Below are 14,673 nucleotides of genomic sequence, written 5' to 3'. Positions count from 1 at the left end.
GAAATTGATTAACGAGGCCCTCAGCTGATTAACCAACCAGAAAATTATCAGACAGGTTTAATTCAATTCATGCCAGGCCCAATAAAGAAAGTGTTCCTTTAATTTTTGTGAGCAATATACATTTTTCTTCATGATTAATCTGTGAAAAACCATAGACTTTTCTAAAGTCAGTTTAAGGTAAAAGACTGGGATGTTTGCTCAGCTGAAGCGTAAATAGGGCAGACCTGCTGTGGGTTAAATGTGAGGGGGTGGGGGTGGGGGGTTACTTTGCTCTATGTTGAATCCCCGGCTCGCCCCGTGGTGTTCTGATGGATTGTTCATTCTTGTTCAAGGGTTATTCAGCAGATATCCAGAGGAGGACTACGAGTCTTTCCCTCTTCCAGAGTCGGTCCCTCTTTTCTGCCTTCCCATGGGGGCCACCATAGAGTGCTGGCCAGCTAACACCAAATACTCCCTTCCCATTTTTTCCACCTTCGTCTTCACCGGAGCATCTGGAGAGAAGGTGAGACGCCTTCTTGCTCATCCATCCTCCTTTGCTTTGGTCTGTGGGACTGACTGCAGCATGGGGGGCAGTTAGAGCTCACGGGGTGGGGTGGGGGTGGGGGCTGTCACCTGTGCCGCTGCTGGCAGGTGCACTGGGGCACAGCCAACCACTAATTCCTGTCAGTCAGAAAAGTGGGTCAGTGTGCATAACCGTCGTCATGATGCTTTTTCTGCCAGAGCAGAAAGGACATAGAAGTCGTTCACAGCCTGCAGAATCTTCACTCCAAAATAAGAGCATGAACTCGTGCTGCTCCTCCCAAACAGTGCTCACCTGTTTGGGAGGTGATCTGAAAACCAGCCAAATTCTCCTGTTTGATAACCTCAGAATGACTGTTTTCCATCAGTCTACTTTTTGTCTTCAACATTATTGGTTATTACTCAAGAAGCCTTTAAATGCTCTATATCATGCCTATATCTGGTTTGAGTTTTTAAGTCTATTATACTATTCAAACCTCAGTATAAACAACCTCCTTCACACATCTCTGAGCACTCCTCTAAAAACCTGCTCTCTGAGCACCAGCCCCTCCCAATCCAAAAAAACAAGTGGGTTCTCAGATTGTGACATCACAAAGTGAGACAGCCCCTTCCAGGAGGAGTGCACTACCATCTCCGCCCCCAGCCTAACACAAATAAACATAACTTCTCAGCAGACCTAGCAGTAATCAGCAAAATGTTTTCATTTTAGTTTTTATTTTAGTTTCATTTTACTTTCATTTTTAATATTTTCGTGGTAGAAGTGCACACACGCTGCCGAGGTCAGCTCTATGTTGACCTCGTGAAATTGATGGCTTCCACAAGAAGTGAAGGGCGGAGCCTTAGAGATTGAGTTGCCTAACTTCTTGGTAGAGAAAATTACTCATTTCATAAACAATCACTCTTTAGTGTGCCAGAGGTCATGTATTATGATAATTATGGATACACTTTACTTTGAAATGTAGTGATGGGTCATGCTTTAAAGCAGCAACTGGAAGAATCGCTGCCTGGTAGGAAGTCAAAAGACTCTACTCTCTGGGAGTTGATTCTTTACCTCTTTTACCTACTGGTTCCCACCTAATGCGAGTTGCAATCACCCATACGTCAATACTACAGACGCAATCTGAGGTGCTGATTTAAGCGTTGGTCTGGATGCAGCGTGAACCAAGTTCAATGACTCGATCAGCAGGTGGAGTACAGGGATCAGTCCATGTGTTCTCATCCTTCTCATGCTAAGGCTTCTCCTGAATCCACGACACATTTTCTAGCATTATGGTAAAATAATGGTCCGCAAAAAACCCTTTGTAAAGAGTCAAGAATTGAGAGTCGAAAGTTGAATCGAAACAATTGGCTCCTGAGAGAATCGAAGTGCCCATCTCCACTGAAAAGCTTAAGAAGAGCATGATTTAGGCCCTTTAAAAACAGTCAAATTCCCTTTGTTCTGTGAAAATACAAGATAATTAGGATTATTTTAAAAGATCATCAGTCTCTGAACTCTTGTAAGATTCTAGTCACTGCAGAGGCATTTCGGGTCTTAAAACCAGAAAAAGGAAATGTTAAAGTTCCAGCTTTTTGTGCCAATCTGTTTAGTTCTGACACAGAAGTTAGGTTTCCTGCCTCAGCAACACGTTTCTTTGTCATCAAACCTTGAAACTTTGGTGAAGGTTGGTCGACGTGTTTGTGGTTTCAGGTTTATGGCGCTGCTATCCAGTTCTATGAGCCCTACCCGCTGGAATGCCTGACCAACCAGCAGCTCTGCCAGTTGGGCCTTTTGAGCGCAGAACAGCTCAAATCTGGCCTTTCCAACTCAAGCCGTGTGAGTTCTAGCTGCTCCGTCCACACCAACAAGTGCATCTGCCTGCTGTCCCACTGGCCCTTCTTCGATGCCTTCCGGAAGTTCCTCACATTCCTGTATCGATACTCCATCTCCGGCCCTCACGCCCTGCCCATCGAGAAGTGAGTCCTCCAAGTTCAGATTTCACATTCTGGATCATTGCTCTGGATTCTGTTCATGTTTGGACTTCACAGAACAAACAGAGAAGAGCTTTTGAACCGCTGAGTGGTATAGTTTCACTTACATGCAGTCCTGTCGGGAGGCTGGTGAACAGAATCCCTTTTGATAGACACATTCAAACCCAAAGAGGGGAAACACTAGTGCCTAAGATAAATGCATTTCCACCAAATAGCAGCTTTAGGTTGGGTTATTCCTCGTCATAGTGCTGATGCGGCGATATTTCAAAGGACTTTTCCACATTTTGCTGCTGCTCAAAGCTAAAAAAAATCACTCTGCCACCCACTGCAGTTATTTTTGGCTTCACATCCCCTTTTCTTCACAGGCACATCTCTCACTTTATGCACAAAGTTCCCTTTCCCTCGTCCCAGAGGCCTCGCATCTTGGTACAGGTAGGGTTTCACTGAAATACTTCTGTGATGCTGGCAGCACTGGAACTTTTGGGGTGTTTCTGTAGCAGCTGGAACCATGACTGTGCTGTACATCCTGATGAATAAATCAGTGATTTGCTGCAGGTCTCTTTCTGGGTTGGTTGAATCTCACTTTCCAGCTTTTTTCCAGCTTTCCCCACATGACAGCCTGATGCTGAGCCAGCCTGTTTCCTCTCCGTTACCGCTCAGGTAAGAGCAGCCTGCCAACCGCTCCTCTCACTGTTCAGTCTGAGCCTTCAGCACACTTTCACACACTTTAAATATATTCTTTGACATTCATCTCACAATTCAGACTTCAGATAGAATATTTGGATTCCTTTTCTTGCTTGTTGTTGAAATATCACATCTGGTTCTACAGTCTTTTTCGGTGAAGGAATTTTAACTTCAATCCTTTGCTTCCATGTCATCAGATTCTTCTCTTCCCTCACATTTTGTGAAAGTGGAATTCTGAATTTACTTCAGTAGTATTAATTTGCCAAAGACTGGGGCAAAGAACAAAGCAGTCTATTAAAAACAAGTTTAGAGTTGAAATTTTTCATTTCTCTTTGGAATTTCTCAACTCTTTAAAGACCAACTCTGTTCTTGTAGATTTTTCTGATAATTGAGAGGACAGACATTAAGACAATCAAGTTAAAACTTTTTCTATGGGTTTCTTTATTCAAATTATGTGAATCAGGAGCAGACAAATAAATGAAGAAAAAGCTTGTATTTGGGACTTAGAAAACACTCTAGCCAGGCCTTAAGCTCCCAGCTCCGCTCCATTCTGATTCATCCACTTACAGACAAATAGATCCATGAACGTCTTTGTTTTCCTCGTCTGAGCCTCAATTTGGATCAGAACTGTACGACTGGATAGCTCCAGTATTGCTGCCATTTTGTTGCACTGGTAATGTTGGCTTGGGACTGTGAGGTGCTGTAAGCTAGCAGGAGAGTGTGTAAACAAAGGGATGATGAGAAATGAAGACAGGCTTACTATACACAGTCCTGCCCACAACACAGAGGTGAATTTCTGATTAACTCCTGCTGCTCTGTAGAAGAAGACACAGATTTTCTTTATTGTGGCTAAAACCGTCAAAATCACGATTAAAAGACTACTGGGAACACTTAGAAATTAGATTAAAAGATGATCCGTTTGGGTCTCTACATGCTTTATCTACGTTTCCTAAAGGAGGATCTGCATCACGGAATGCTGTGCTCTCAGAGCCTCAGCCACTAGAGTGTTAGAACAGTCAGACAATCAAAAATCTGACATTTAAACCTGAATCAACCTAACATAACGGTTGTTGCCATGGCTGCCTCCATTCTTCCACATGCCAGAAGCAGAAGTTCAATTCAATTTCAATTTCTGCTTTCTGGTCACGTTTTCTGCCTTCAGCAGTTCTACAGGAGTAACTGAGTGTAAAATTCAAAAACTGCCAGCATACTAACCTGTGATGAAAACATCAATGAACATTAGTTTTTGATGTTTTGGAGACCCTGATTCTGTTTGTGTGCTGCTGTCTAGGCGCTAGCATCACACGAACTTCAATCCTCGTACAGCCACCTCAAAGGACGTCAGGAAAATGGAACATACCATTGTTGTTTGTGTGATGGTGACGTATTGAAAGACAAGTCCCATTAGCTTTCATGCACCTAGCTGTGTGAAATTTATCCCATTTGACCCCTCCCCTGGGGGAGCACTGAGATGCAGACATAGTGCACTCTGGAGCCATTTGGTGGTTTAATCCCCCAATCCAACCTCTTTAAGATGAGTCTCAAGCAGGGAGAAACTGGGTTCCATATTTAGAGTTTCTGGACTGAAAAGTGGATTTGAACTCGCAGCCCTCCTGTCTCTGGGTGTACACTCTACCAAAAGGCCACTGAGCTTTGTAAGGCTAGAAGTTACACGCATGAATGACGTACAGGTGATGCTGTTGTACAGTGAGCTGCAGGTACTGGCTCCATAGTGATCGCATGAAAGTGTTCAGGGTGTACACGTGATACATAAGTGTAGTATCTCCACACAAACTCTACTCTGGTTGTCTGATTTCCTCATTTCTAGCAGTCAGGGTGCCCGTCAGTAGCGTGCACTTATCACATGAACAGCACTAATGGGATCTTTGCACAGTCAGCAGGTTTAGAGGGGATTGAAACCAGAAAAATCCATAGAACACACCTGTGTCTCATTTACTTCACCCTCATGTTTTGTATAAATGTACATTATGACTGCTCACCTGCAGCATGCCCATAGAAAAATGTACATCAACGTTTTTCTGTATGATTCACTGAGCGGTCTATGATCCTGATATTTTGTATAGACCATCTGTGTGCCTCATATAGGTCTGAGCATTCTTCACCTGCAGTCTGTATCCACCTGTAAGGACAGTTTGGACCACGCCTTCACCACTGTCAGGATTAGCAATGAGATGATGAAGAATAAGAAGAGGTTTTAGTTAGAATTAGTTGACTTTAATTGTCACTAGAATACATGAAAGGGCCTTTAGAGGTTTGGCATTCCTTTTTTCCAGAGGAATCTCTCTGAGGCTTGTCTCAGGAAGTGACAGACATCTTTAAAAAGTAAAAGCCAGGTCAGCTGTAGTACAGAAACACAACAAATACAAACAGCAGTAGAATCTGGTCTTCCTCCGGATGTGGCAGAACTTCCCACTCGGTGGTGTACCTCAGCTTCCCCCTGCTTGTTCCTGTCACTGATTTGTTCGCCTTCATCGCCTCTGCTGAGTAAACACCAGCAGGAGGGATCAAATAGTCTCAGATGTCTCCATTTTCCCAATCTGACCTACGAGTAACCTCCATTTTCTGCTGTTGAATACAGGTCTGAAGAAACAATGCTTTTTGTGTCTGAGTTCACCTGCTGTGAAAACTGATTATATATGTTTGTGATCCCTTTTATTCTCACATATGGCTTTTTTTTTCTTTCTCACTGTTAAACCTGATCTCCTTCGTTTTAGTGTTTGTGTGTTGCTAGACAAAGACTAGCTCTCCGGGTAAAGCCGAGTGATTCTTTATTCCCCACAGTGGGGGACGGTTCTCCACGCTGCTGCAGAACCTGGGACCCGAGAACGCCGTCACCCTGCTGGTGTTCGCCGTCACCGAACACAAGATCCTGGTTCACTCGTTACGGCCGGCAGTGCTGACCAGCGTGACAGAGGCCTTGGTGTCTGTACGTCTGCAGTCTACACAGTCCACTGCACCACCACCACCTCCACCTTCCACTGGAGAGCAGCAGAAATGATCTGAGCGGAACTCCACCCTCAGCACTTCCACTCATGCTTCTCAATGCTGTTTCCTGCTTCATTTCACTTCAACCTGAGGAGGCAGCAGCACAGCGCTGCAGCACCCCCATCGAGTCAGACCCTCCAAGATTTTGTGATGTTGCGATCACAATTCTTAACTCAAATTTAAGCAAACTACGCGATTTGTTTCTCACTCTGCAACTTTACATTTTCACTGCAACTTTACTGCAACTGTGACCAATCTACCGTGTCATGGATGACGACCCAGGTTCGTGACGGTTTCCCTCCTGTCTGTGCTCTTTTTTTATTAACTCTCTTTATCCTCTCTGTCTGTTTTCTCTGCAAGCTGCACGTGAACCTTCATTACATACGTGTTTGCGCCGCGCGCAAGCTAGTGTGTGCGCTGCAGGCGAGGAGGAAGGGGGTGGTGTCGCGCTGAGCGCGCCCGGGTGTGAAGGAGTCTGTTGTCACATGCAGTCACACAGAGTTTCACTTTGATGATAGAAAGTAAGAGTGTAAGAGTCTGCAGGAAACTAATTCCATAAAGAACCGCCTCCACAACTGTACAGACACCTGAGAGAACCTTCTCCAGAACCGAGCAGATAAAAACTGACAAAAGAAACCAGATCCTCTAAGTCTTGGTCTTCCTCTACCAGCAACTCACCAGTGATGCCTTTGAAATAGATAAAGAGGAAGATTCTGAGGAGAACATAAAGATCTGAGGATTCATCAACTTGTACTGTTTTTTTTTTTTTTTGTTTAGAATTTTTCCCTGCAAGAAGTCGTTGTACTCTAAAATGTGTTTTAATCAATACACACATATTTGGTTTATTGTGAGCAGGGAGGAGCAAAAGTTCATTTAGGGATTTTACAGTTTTATATATGTTTAACAACATTGAAGCACAACGTTGAATATGATGATGAAGTATTTACCTATAGTGCACATAATGATAATGAATAATAATGGATTAGATTTATCTGCGCTTTTCCAGATGCTCACATTACATTACATTGCTTACATCGTGTATCCATTATTCATTCACACCTCATTCATACTTGGTGATGGTGAACTACTACTGTAGCCGCAGCTGACGGAGGAGTGGCTGCCAGTACGCGCCTACGGCCCCTCTGACCATCATGGATGTATGGACACCATGTATGGAGTGGCCTTCCAACAACTCACTACTGATTGCTGAGAGTGGTTATCATGAAAACGATGACCGAATCTGAAATCCTTCCCTACCCCTACATTCAGCCCGCCCAACGGAGATTTACGGAAGAATGGTGTCTTTGAATTCTGACTTTCTACCGCTCCATGACGTCATCAGTAGTTGCTACATTAGCGCGTAGCTGAGAACACTCAGAAAATACATAACATCGGTTTAATAGCTTAAAAGTCACGCTAAAACAAAAAGTCATGACTTACACTTAAATATAAACTGTGCTTAAGAGCACACCTGCATGAAGAAAAGTGTTTTTCTTCTGGGTCACAGCGTGATGTGGAACACCCTGGGATGAACAGTCAAAAGTCCCTACTGCTACACCTTCAAAAAACTATTTTAGACACCAATTACCCCTACATTCAGACGGGGGAAGGAAGAAGTCGCAGGGGTAGGAGAATAGTTTGGATTCAGCCAATGACTCTTAGCCAAACCAGCTTCTGATGACAGGTGGCTCCAACATAGCGGCATTCATGTTGTGAAAAAGCCATGACTGAATTTACTTTATGTTGGTGGAACTGGAAGGAAGTATGCCATTTTCAGTGGGTGGGGTTGCACTCATTCACTCCAGTTCTCTGATCCAGTTATGTCTAGGTGGAGGGTTTTAGTATCTGAGCCAATTATTACATTTACATACATCATATAATGCTAATAATGTAAAAATCTGCTCCATTTCATAAAGAAAACTCATCTTTTGGCTAAACCAGGAGTATCAGAATCCAGGCCTCGAGGGCCAGTGACCTGCAGGTTCTCCAACCAACCTGCAATTGAAGCTCCTTATTGACTAAACACACCTGATCAGGTAATCAGCAAATAAAGCAGGATTTCTGGAAAACCAGCAGGAGGCCGGCCCTCGACGCCTGGAGTCTGACTCCTCTGGGCTATACTCATGATCTTCAGATGGGCGGAGTCTGAGCTTGTTCCACACCATCTGTGAGACCTTTAAACTGAGCAGAACCTCTCCCTCCACCAGCTGATGTCTGTGGGGACCTTAAGAGGGATTCTGGTCTTCTTTTCTCCTTTCCTCTGAAGATGATCTTCCCGTTCCACTGGCCGTGCCCTTACATTCCCTTGTGCCCCCTGGCCTTGGCTGATGTGTTGAGTGCCCCCTGTCCGTTCATAGTGGGGGTGGACTCCCGCTACTTTGACCTGTATGACCCTCCTCCTGATGTGAGCTGTGTGGACCTGGACACAAACACCATCTTCCAGTGAGTATCTCCCCTTTAGGCTTACTGGTCTTGAGGAGAAGCACTCAGACTCCTTTCAGCATGAAGAGCAGAACGTCTTTGTGTGTCTGAAGGTCAGTGATGAACTCTCTGCACTCCTCTTTTCCAGCTGTGAAGATAAGCGAGGCCTCACATGGAAGATCCTGCCAAAGAAACCCTGTAAGAACCTCATGAATGTCCTCAGCAGGCTTCACCAGGAGCTGCAGGAAGGTGAGTCCTGAAGCCACACTCTCTATCTCATGAGGGAAATTGTGCTTAAATCTAGACAAAATGAGCTCAGAAGAGACCATTATGATAGATTTTTGTCTCACCTTTGCTGATTTGATTGGACGACCTTCAGGTAAGGTTGCTGTCTGTTGAGGATTTTTATGTTTTCTGCTGTTCTTTCTGCAGGAAAAATCATGATGACTAGAAAAGATCATTTTCAATATGTTCATTATTTTCATTAGAAAAACAGCATTGCATTAATATCAAGAGTATTTGTGTGATGAGTCCACTTACCTTGATAAACGACACAATGGCCTTAACATTTCATGAAAACAGAGGGACTTGTTTTCTGAAAGGTCATGTTGATTATGGGTCTTCTTCACTACATTAAGGCAAATAAAAGCATGTGTGGCGTAAAGAAATACATGTTTTCATGATATTTAAGTCTAACAGAGAGTTGTAACCGTCTAAACTCCCGCCATCAGGAAGCACTGACCCTCTGTGGAGACGTGGGAATAAAAATACCCCAGGTCATATGAGGGATAATGTCCTTTGAAGTGTGCATTATTAGAAATGAGTCTAAATACAAAAACTGTTGTTTTCTGGGACATAGTTTCTGTAGAACGGCAGAAGTTCAATTCACCCCTGAGTTGTGGGCAGAACTGCTGGCACAGCAGTAAGGCTGTGCTCATTTCCCATAATCCCTTTGTTTACACGCTCTCTCACTAGCTTACAGTCCCTCACAACTTCAACCTAACTGGTGCAACAGAGATGACGAACAGTATTGTTTCTCTCCAGCTCTACAGTTTAGATCCAGATTCCAGCTCAGACCAGGAAAACAAAGACCTTCATGGATCCGTTTGTCTGAATGAAGCAGAGCAAGGATCTTGTGGACCACCCAGTGTGAACTTTGTCACCAATATAATATTTTTCAAACAGCATTTCTCCATCTGCTCCTGATTCACAACAGTTTTATTAAAATGCTCATAAATGCAATTTTGAGCTTAATTTTATTTCAAATTGTCCTCTATAATCAGTAAAATGCCACAAGAACAGGTTAAAAACACCATTTTAATCACGGGTCTTCAACTAACATGTATTACATAACCCAAAGCTGAGTAGTTGAATAATGCATTAAGTGAGGTTCATCAGTTAAATGTTGCATTAAGTTATGCACTTGGTATTACATAAACATGGCGATTAACATTTTGTTTAATAGTTAATTCTTGCTTAATCATGGATTAACTAATGTTAGTTAAGGGACCTTTACTATAAAGTATTACTGGTTTCATTTTTCAGTCAGCAAAAGCAGACAGACTTGTGTTGCTATGAAAAGGTGGAGTTTTTCACTAAAATCTGAAAAGGAAAATGCAATTTAAGTTTGTCCCACTCAGAGCAGCACTTGGTCTCCTGCAGCAGTTAGTGAGCATTTTCTTCTGGGTGAAATCATTCAGATGTTCCAGCCTCAAACACTGCTGTGTTTCTTCTGCCCTCAGGGCAGTGTCAGCTGGACGGGTTGCTGGAGCTGAGCATGAGCGACTCCCCGGAGCTGAGCTGTGGTAAAAGTCTTCACACTCTGGAGCTGGAGATCCAGGAAGCCTTCCTGCGCTTCATGGCTGCTATTCTGAAGGGTTACCGCTCCTTCCTCAGACCCATTACCCAAGCTCCTTCAGAGAAAGCCACAGATGCAAGCTCTCTCTTTGACCTGCAAGGTACCACGAACAGCAGAACCAGCTCACCAGCTGCAGCCACAGAGCAAACTCTCAACATGAGTCTGACCACCTCTGCTTATTTCCCAGCAGCCCCTTCACAGTCCCAACACAGGAAGCATAACAAGCCTCTGCAGTGTAATGAGTTAGTCTCTCTGGAGGCACTTCAGATCCTGCTGCTGAAGCCAAACACTGAAGAAAAACAATGTTCTCAAAGTTGAAATGTATTCATTTTTATGTTTGTGAAGGAATGTGATGTGTTGCACAGCTCAGTCCTAACAAGAGTTTGCAGAATATTTTAATGCCCCATTTTGAATAGTCTTTAAAGTCCATCTATGGCAATTTTTTTAATTAAAAAAAACATTTCCAGTAGTATTTTAATTATAATTATGAAGTTTTTAACCAAATTCCCACAACCTAAATGTCTTAAAAGGCCTTTTTCTTGTTGATCTGAAGCCTCTGTTTCCAAAATCTCCTCTGAGGGGGCGTGGCTTTTGGAGCTCCTCCCCTGATCCCCCCTGTCTGATTATGATAGTTCTGTGTCTCACTAGCATAAATCTTCACCACTGCTACATAAAAACATCCATCAATCTGGGTAATGTCCAGCCGTATGGTTCTGATCCGGATGTCAGCTGGACGAGGAAGTGAAGATCTTCATGGACAGAACTTCCTCCAAAATCCTGATTCTTTCTCCTTCCAGTTCACCAAAGACTCTTTTAGCTAATTCTCCAATGTTTATTGACTGTGATCAATACATTCAATCATTGGTTTCTCAGAGTTCTTGATAAAATAATCAAAGCTAACATCAAAATGCTCTTTCATTGATTTACAATCCTTTCCAACTGCGGTCAAATGAGCCGCCGTTCACATTTCCGTGGTCACATCAAGAAGCTCCGTGGAGTCTGGTGGAGATTTTCCAGCGTTCTCAGTCCTGCTACCGTAAGTATTGGATGAAACTCACACCAAAAATCCAGTGATGCTGATTTGACCACAGAAATGTGAACGGCGGCTCATTTGACTGCAGTCAATGTGAAGATACCATCTTCTCTTCTCCAGAACCTGAACTAGACACTAGGAACAGATGAGGGTTTAGTGCATGTGCAGCAGAGCTGTTGATGGAAAGAAGATCATTCATTCAAACAGAGTCTGTCCAAGACAGTTTGATTGATTTAAAAGGAGAAATACTCAGAAATGAAAAATCAAAATGATTTCTTATTACATTTGTTCTCTTTCAGAAGAAAAATGACACACAGACATGTTAAAAACTCTAAAAACAGGATTTTCATCAGAGTGAGACTTTAATAAGGCTAGATTTAAGTGTTGCAATCTTTTTTGCATAGCACTTCAATAAGTACAGCTTTAGCAAAGATCCATAACTCCTCAGGGTTCCATGTCCTGAGTGAATTGTTTGCAGCTGCAGAAACTCACATCCTCAGAACTTATATGGTTCATCATCAGATCAATCATTCATGGAAATGCAAATTATTCACACTCAAGTTCATGTAGAGTTTGTGAAAACCTGAAATGAGCAGCAGCAGCCTCTGAGTCTCTCTTTTACACTGAGCTACTGAGGATGAACAGACACTCAGTCGGACCTGCTCTCATTATGTGTTCTGTACTGGAATCTCTTTGACTCCAAAGCCAAGTGTACGTTAGAGCAGCAGTTCCCAACCTTTCCTGCTCCAGAGATGGGTTTGATGTTAGACATTGTCCTCACAGACCAGCCTTTAAGGTGTGGCAGATTAACATGATATTCACAGAATAAAATACAAGTGAATAAATGTGAACCCATTTTGTTAGCAACTATATAGGTAGTGTCCTTGTAACATTATAGAGCTGGTTACTGTTGATTATCCAGAGAGAACAGTGTGTTGTTACAACTATTGCAATAACAAGTGTCGGTTAGTGTCGCCTGTCCGTCTCCTAAAACGTGTCAGTGTGAACCCACAAACATCGTCCTCCATAGGACAGATCATGGTGAAAAATATGAAATACACTTAAAGCTTTATGAGACTTCTTCTGCTGAAGCTGAGATCCCTTCCTGTCATTGACTGATTGATAGTAAACATCAAGGCTTTAGTTTGCATCTCTTACTCCTGTTAGCTGTTTTCCCCATAAGTGCACAGCGGTTTAAGGCATGCAGCAAAGACACCAGTCCGTGTGACTCAACAACCGTTTCTCCAGTTTGAACTTTTAGCCACGAGATTAGACACAACATTTTCTTCTTATCAACGCTGAGAATATTCATGTTTTTAAAGAATCCTCATAGGAGCCCATCCCCTCTTCAGAGTAAAGACTGTTCACTGAGACTGCCAAGAACACGATAAGACTGCAGCCAGGGTTTCTGAATGTGGGTTTATAAGGACTGCAGCTGCTGCTAAACATTGTGTCTGGCCCCTTTGTGATGATGAAGGAGCTGAAGGAGAGGCGTGGCTGCTTCACCCGATAGCTGTCCAAGGACATGCCCCGTGTGCGTCAGCTGATAGAGCAGACAGACCTGAGGACAGATGTCGGAGCTTCAGAGTCAGGTTACAGGAGATTACCTAAAATAAGCAAGGTTTTTAAACAAAAAATGAAATATTCATGTGAACAACATTTAAGTCATGATTTCTGAATCAGTGCAAAAAGTAAATGCAGACACAAAAACATGAAATTATACACAAAAGGTGCAACAACTTCTAAAAATGCTTTTGAGGCTGCTAAATCTATATTTGTTTAATAAATATGTGAAACGTTGACAATATATTGACTGAACAAACTAAAATAATAAGGAAAAAAATGTATAAAAGGAAAATCGATCGATTTTAAGGGATTTGAATCCTTTGTGTTTTATTTTATTTTTTTTACTACAAAGATAAAAAAAAAAAATGAACAAAATAAAAAGAGAATGCGGGAATTTCCTCAGAGAATTTAACTTTTAAAACCAAAATGCATAAAATAATGGAAACAATTTGAGATTTTACACTCAGAAAGCCTTTGCAAAATAAATCATTGCGTTGCATGCCTGAAGTAAATACATTTATTTACTGGCCAAAGACAGTAAATGTTTTAAATAAATAACATAAATAGGATTGTTCATATTCACATTACTGAAAAGTATAAATAGGGTTTTGATTCTTTTTTTTGCAGTCTCAATTTCAGTCCCTGCTTTGGTTTATTTTTCTTTTATTTTGATGTTTCATGTGCACATTTTGTTCTTAACCAACAGCATAATGTTAATGAATCCAGACTTTTATTGAGGAGTAATTTCAGAAGCAGTGGTTGAACTAATTGCTGAAGGCAGAGGGCTGGTGTTCAGGACGGCTGTCGGATGATGGAGCAGGAAGCATCTGAGCCCACGGAAGTCCTTCCTGCTCTTTAACTGCAGCGGCTAATCTGCTTTCAGCTGCCATTAGGAGGCTGTGCTGCTGCACACTGCGCTGTGGTGTGCATTACTACAGCCCTCAGAAATGGGCAGTATATTTTTATACTTACGGGGAAAGTGGAGCCGTCAGCCTCTAAATCCAGCCCCGTTCCTAGAGGATGTCTGACCCGTTTTATTTGAATGCTTACTACCTGAGCTGTCATTACCAATAAATTAAAGCCATTCTGGATCTGATGTATTCGTTTTCTGTGTGCAGGGTTTCTGAAGAGCCGTGACCGCTCTCATCAGAAGTTTTACTCTCTAATGACCAAAACGCAGATGTTCATCCGCTTCATCGAGGAGTGCTCGTTCGTCAGTGACAAAGATGCCAGTCTGGCCTTCTTTGATGAATGCGTGGACAAAGTGAGTGCTTTTATCTTCAACCACTGCATCCACTGACTTTAGTGAACACAGTTTTAGTGAATTTGAGCTAAACTTTTTCCTTGTCTGTCAGAGAGACGTTGCACAAAACGTAGAGAGAGATGTATGAAAGATTTTCCTGAATGAATGTATCCTCTCAGCTACCATAGAAATTTATGTTTCCAATGTAATGATGATAAACCCAACCCAGTTTTCCTGAGTGGATTACAAATGGAAGTGGTCTGAGTGATGCTACCTTCTTGTCTTTTTGTGATATTGTTGCCTCATATCTTTGTTAAAGGGTAACCAAACAGGGAAGTTGGAGGCTGACTCCGCCCACAGCTGAAATGTTAAAAT

General features: G+C 42.6%; 1 protein-coding gene across 3 annotated transcripts in view; it reads left to right on the top strand.

Moving 5' to 3' along the window:
• The window catches only part of LOC112138633 (C-myc promoter-binding protein), a gene marked incomplete at its 3' end in the record, with an annotated part of 46,287 nt that extends 31,968 nt beyond the window's left edge, over positions 1-14,319 (top strand). For all 3 annotated transcript variants that reach the window (XM_024261223.2, XM_024261222.2, XM_036210713.1), the window contains 9 exon segments: positions 333-502; positions 2,207-2,472; positions 2,853-2,919; positions 3,089-3,147; positions 5,974-6,118; positions 8,444-8,619; positions 8,747-8,847; positions 10,341-10,556; positions 14,174-14,319. In XM_024261223.2, the coding sequence (XP_024116991.1) occupies positions 333-502; positions 2,207-2,472; positions 2,853-2,919; positions 3,089-3,147; positions 5,974-6,118; positions 8,444-8,619; positions 8,747-8,847; positions 10,341-10,556; positions 14,174-14,319 (1,346 nt within the window).
• Between the last annotated feature and the right edge of the window lie 354 nt (positions 14,320-14,673).

Source organism: Oryzias melastigma, unplaced genomic scaffold (assembly GCF_002922805.2).
Source record: "Oryzias melastigma strain HK-1 unplaced genomic scaffold, ASM292280v2 sc00184, whole genome shotgun sequence".
Lineage (NCBI taxonomy): Eukaryota > Metazoa > Chordata > Actinopteri > Beloniformes > Adrianichthyidae > Oryzias > Oryzias melastigma.
The sequence above is the reverse complement of the archived record's forward strand: the minus strand, read 5'-3'. Positions and strand labels throughout refer to the sequence as shown.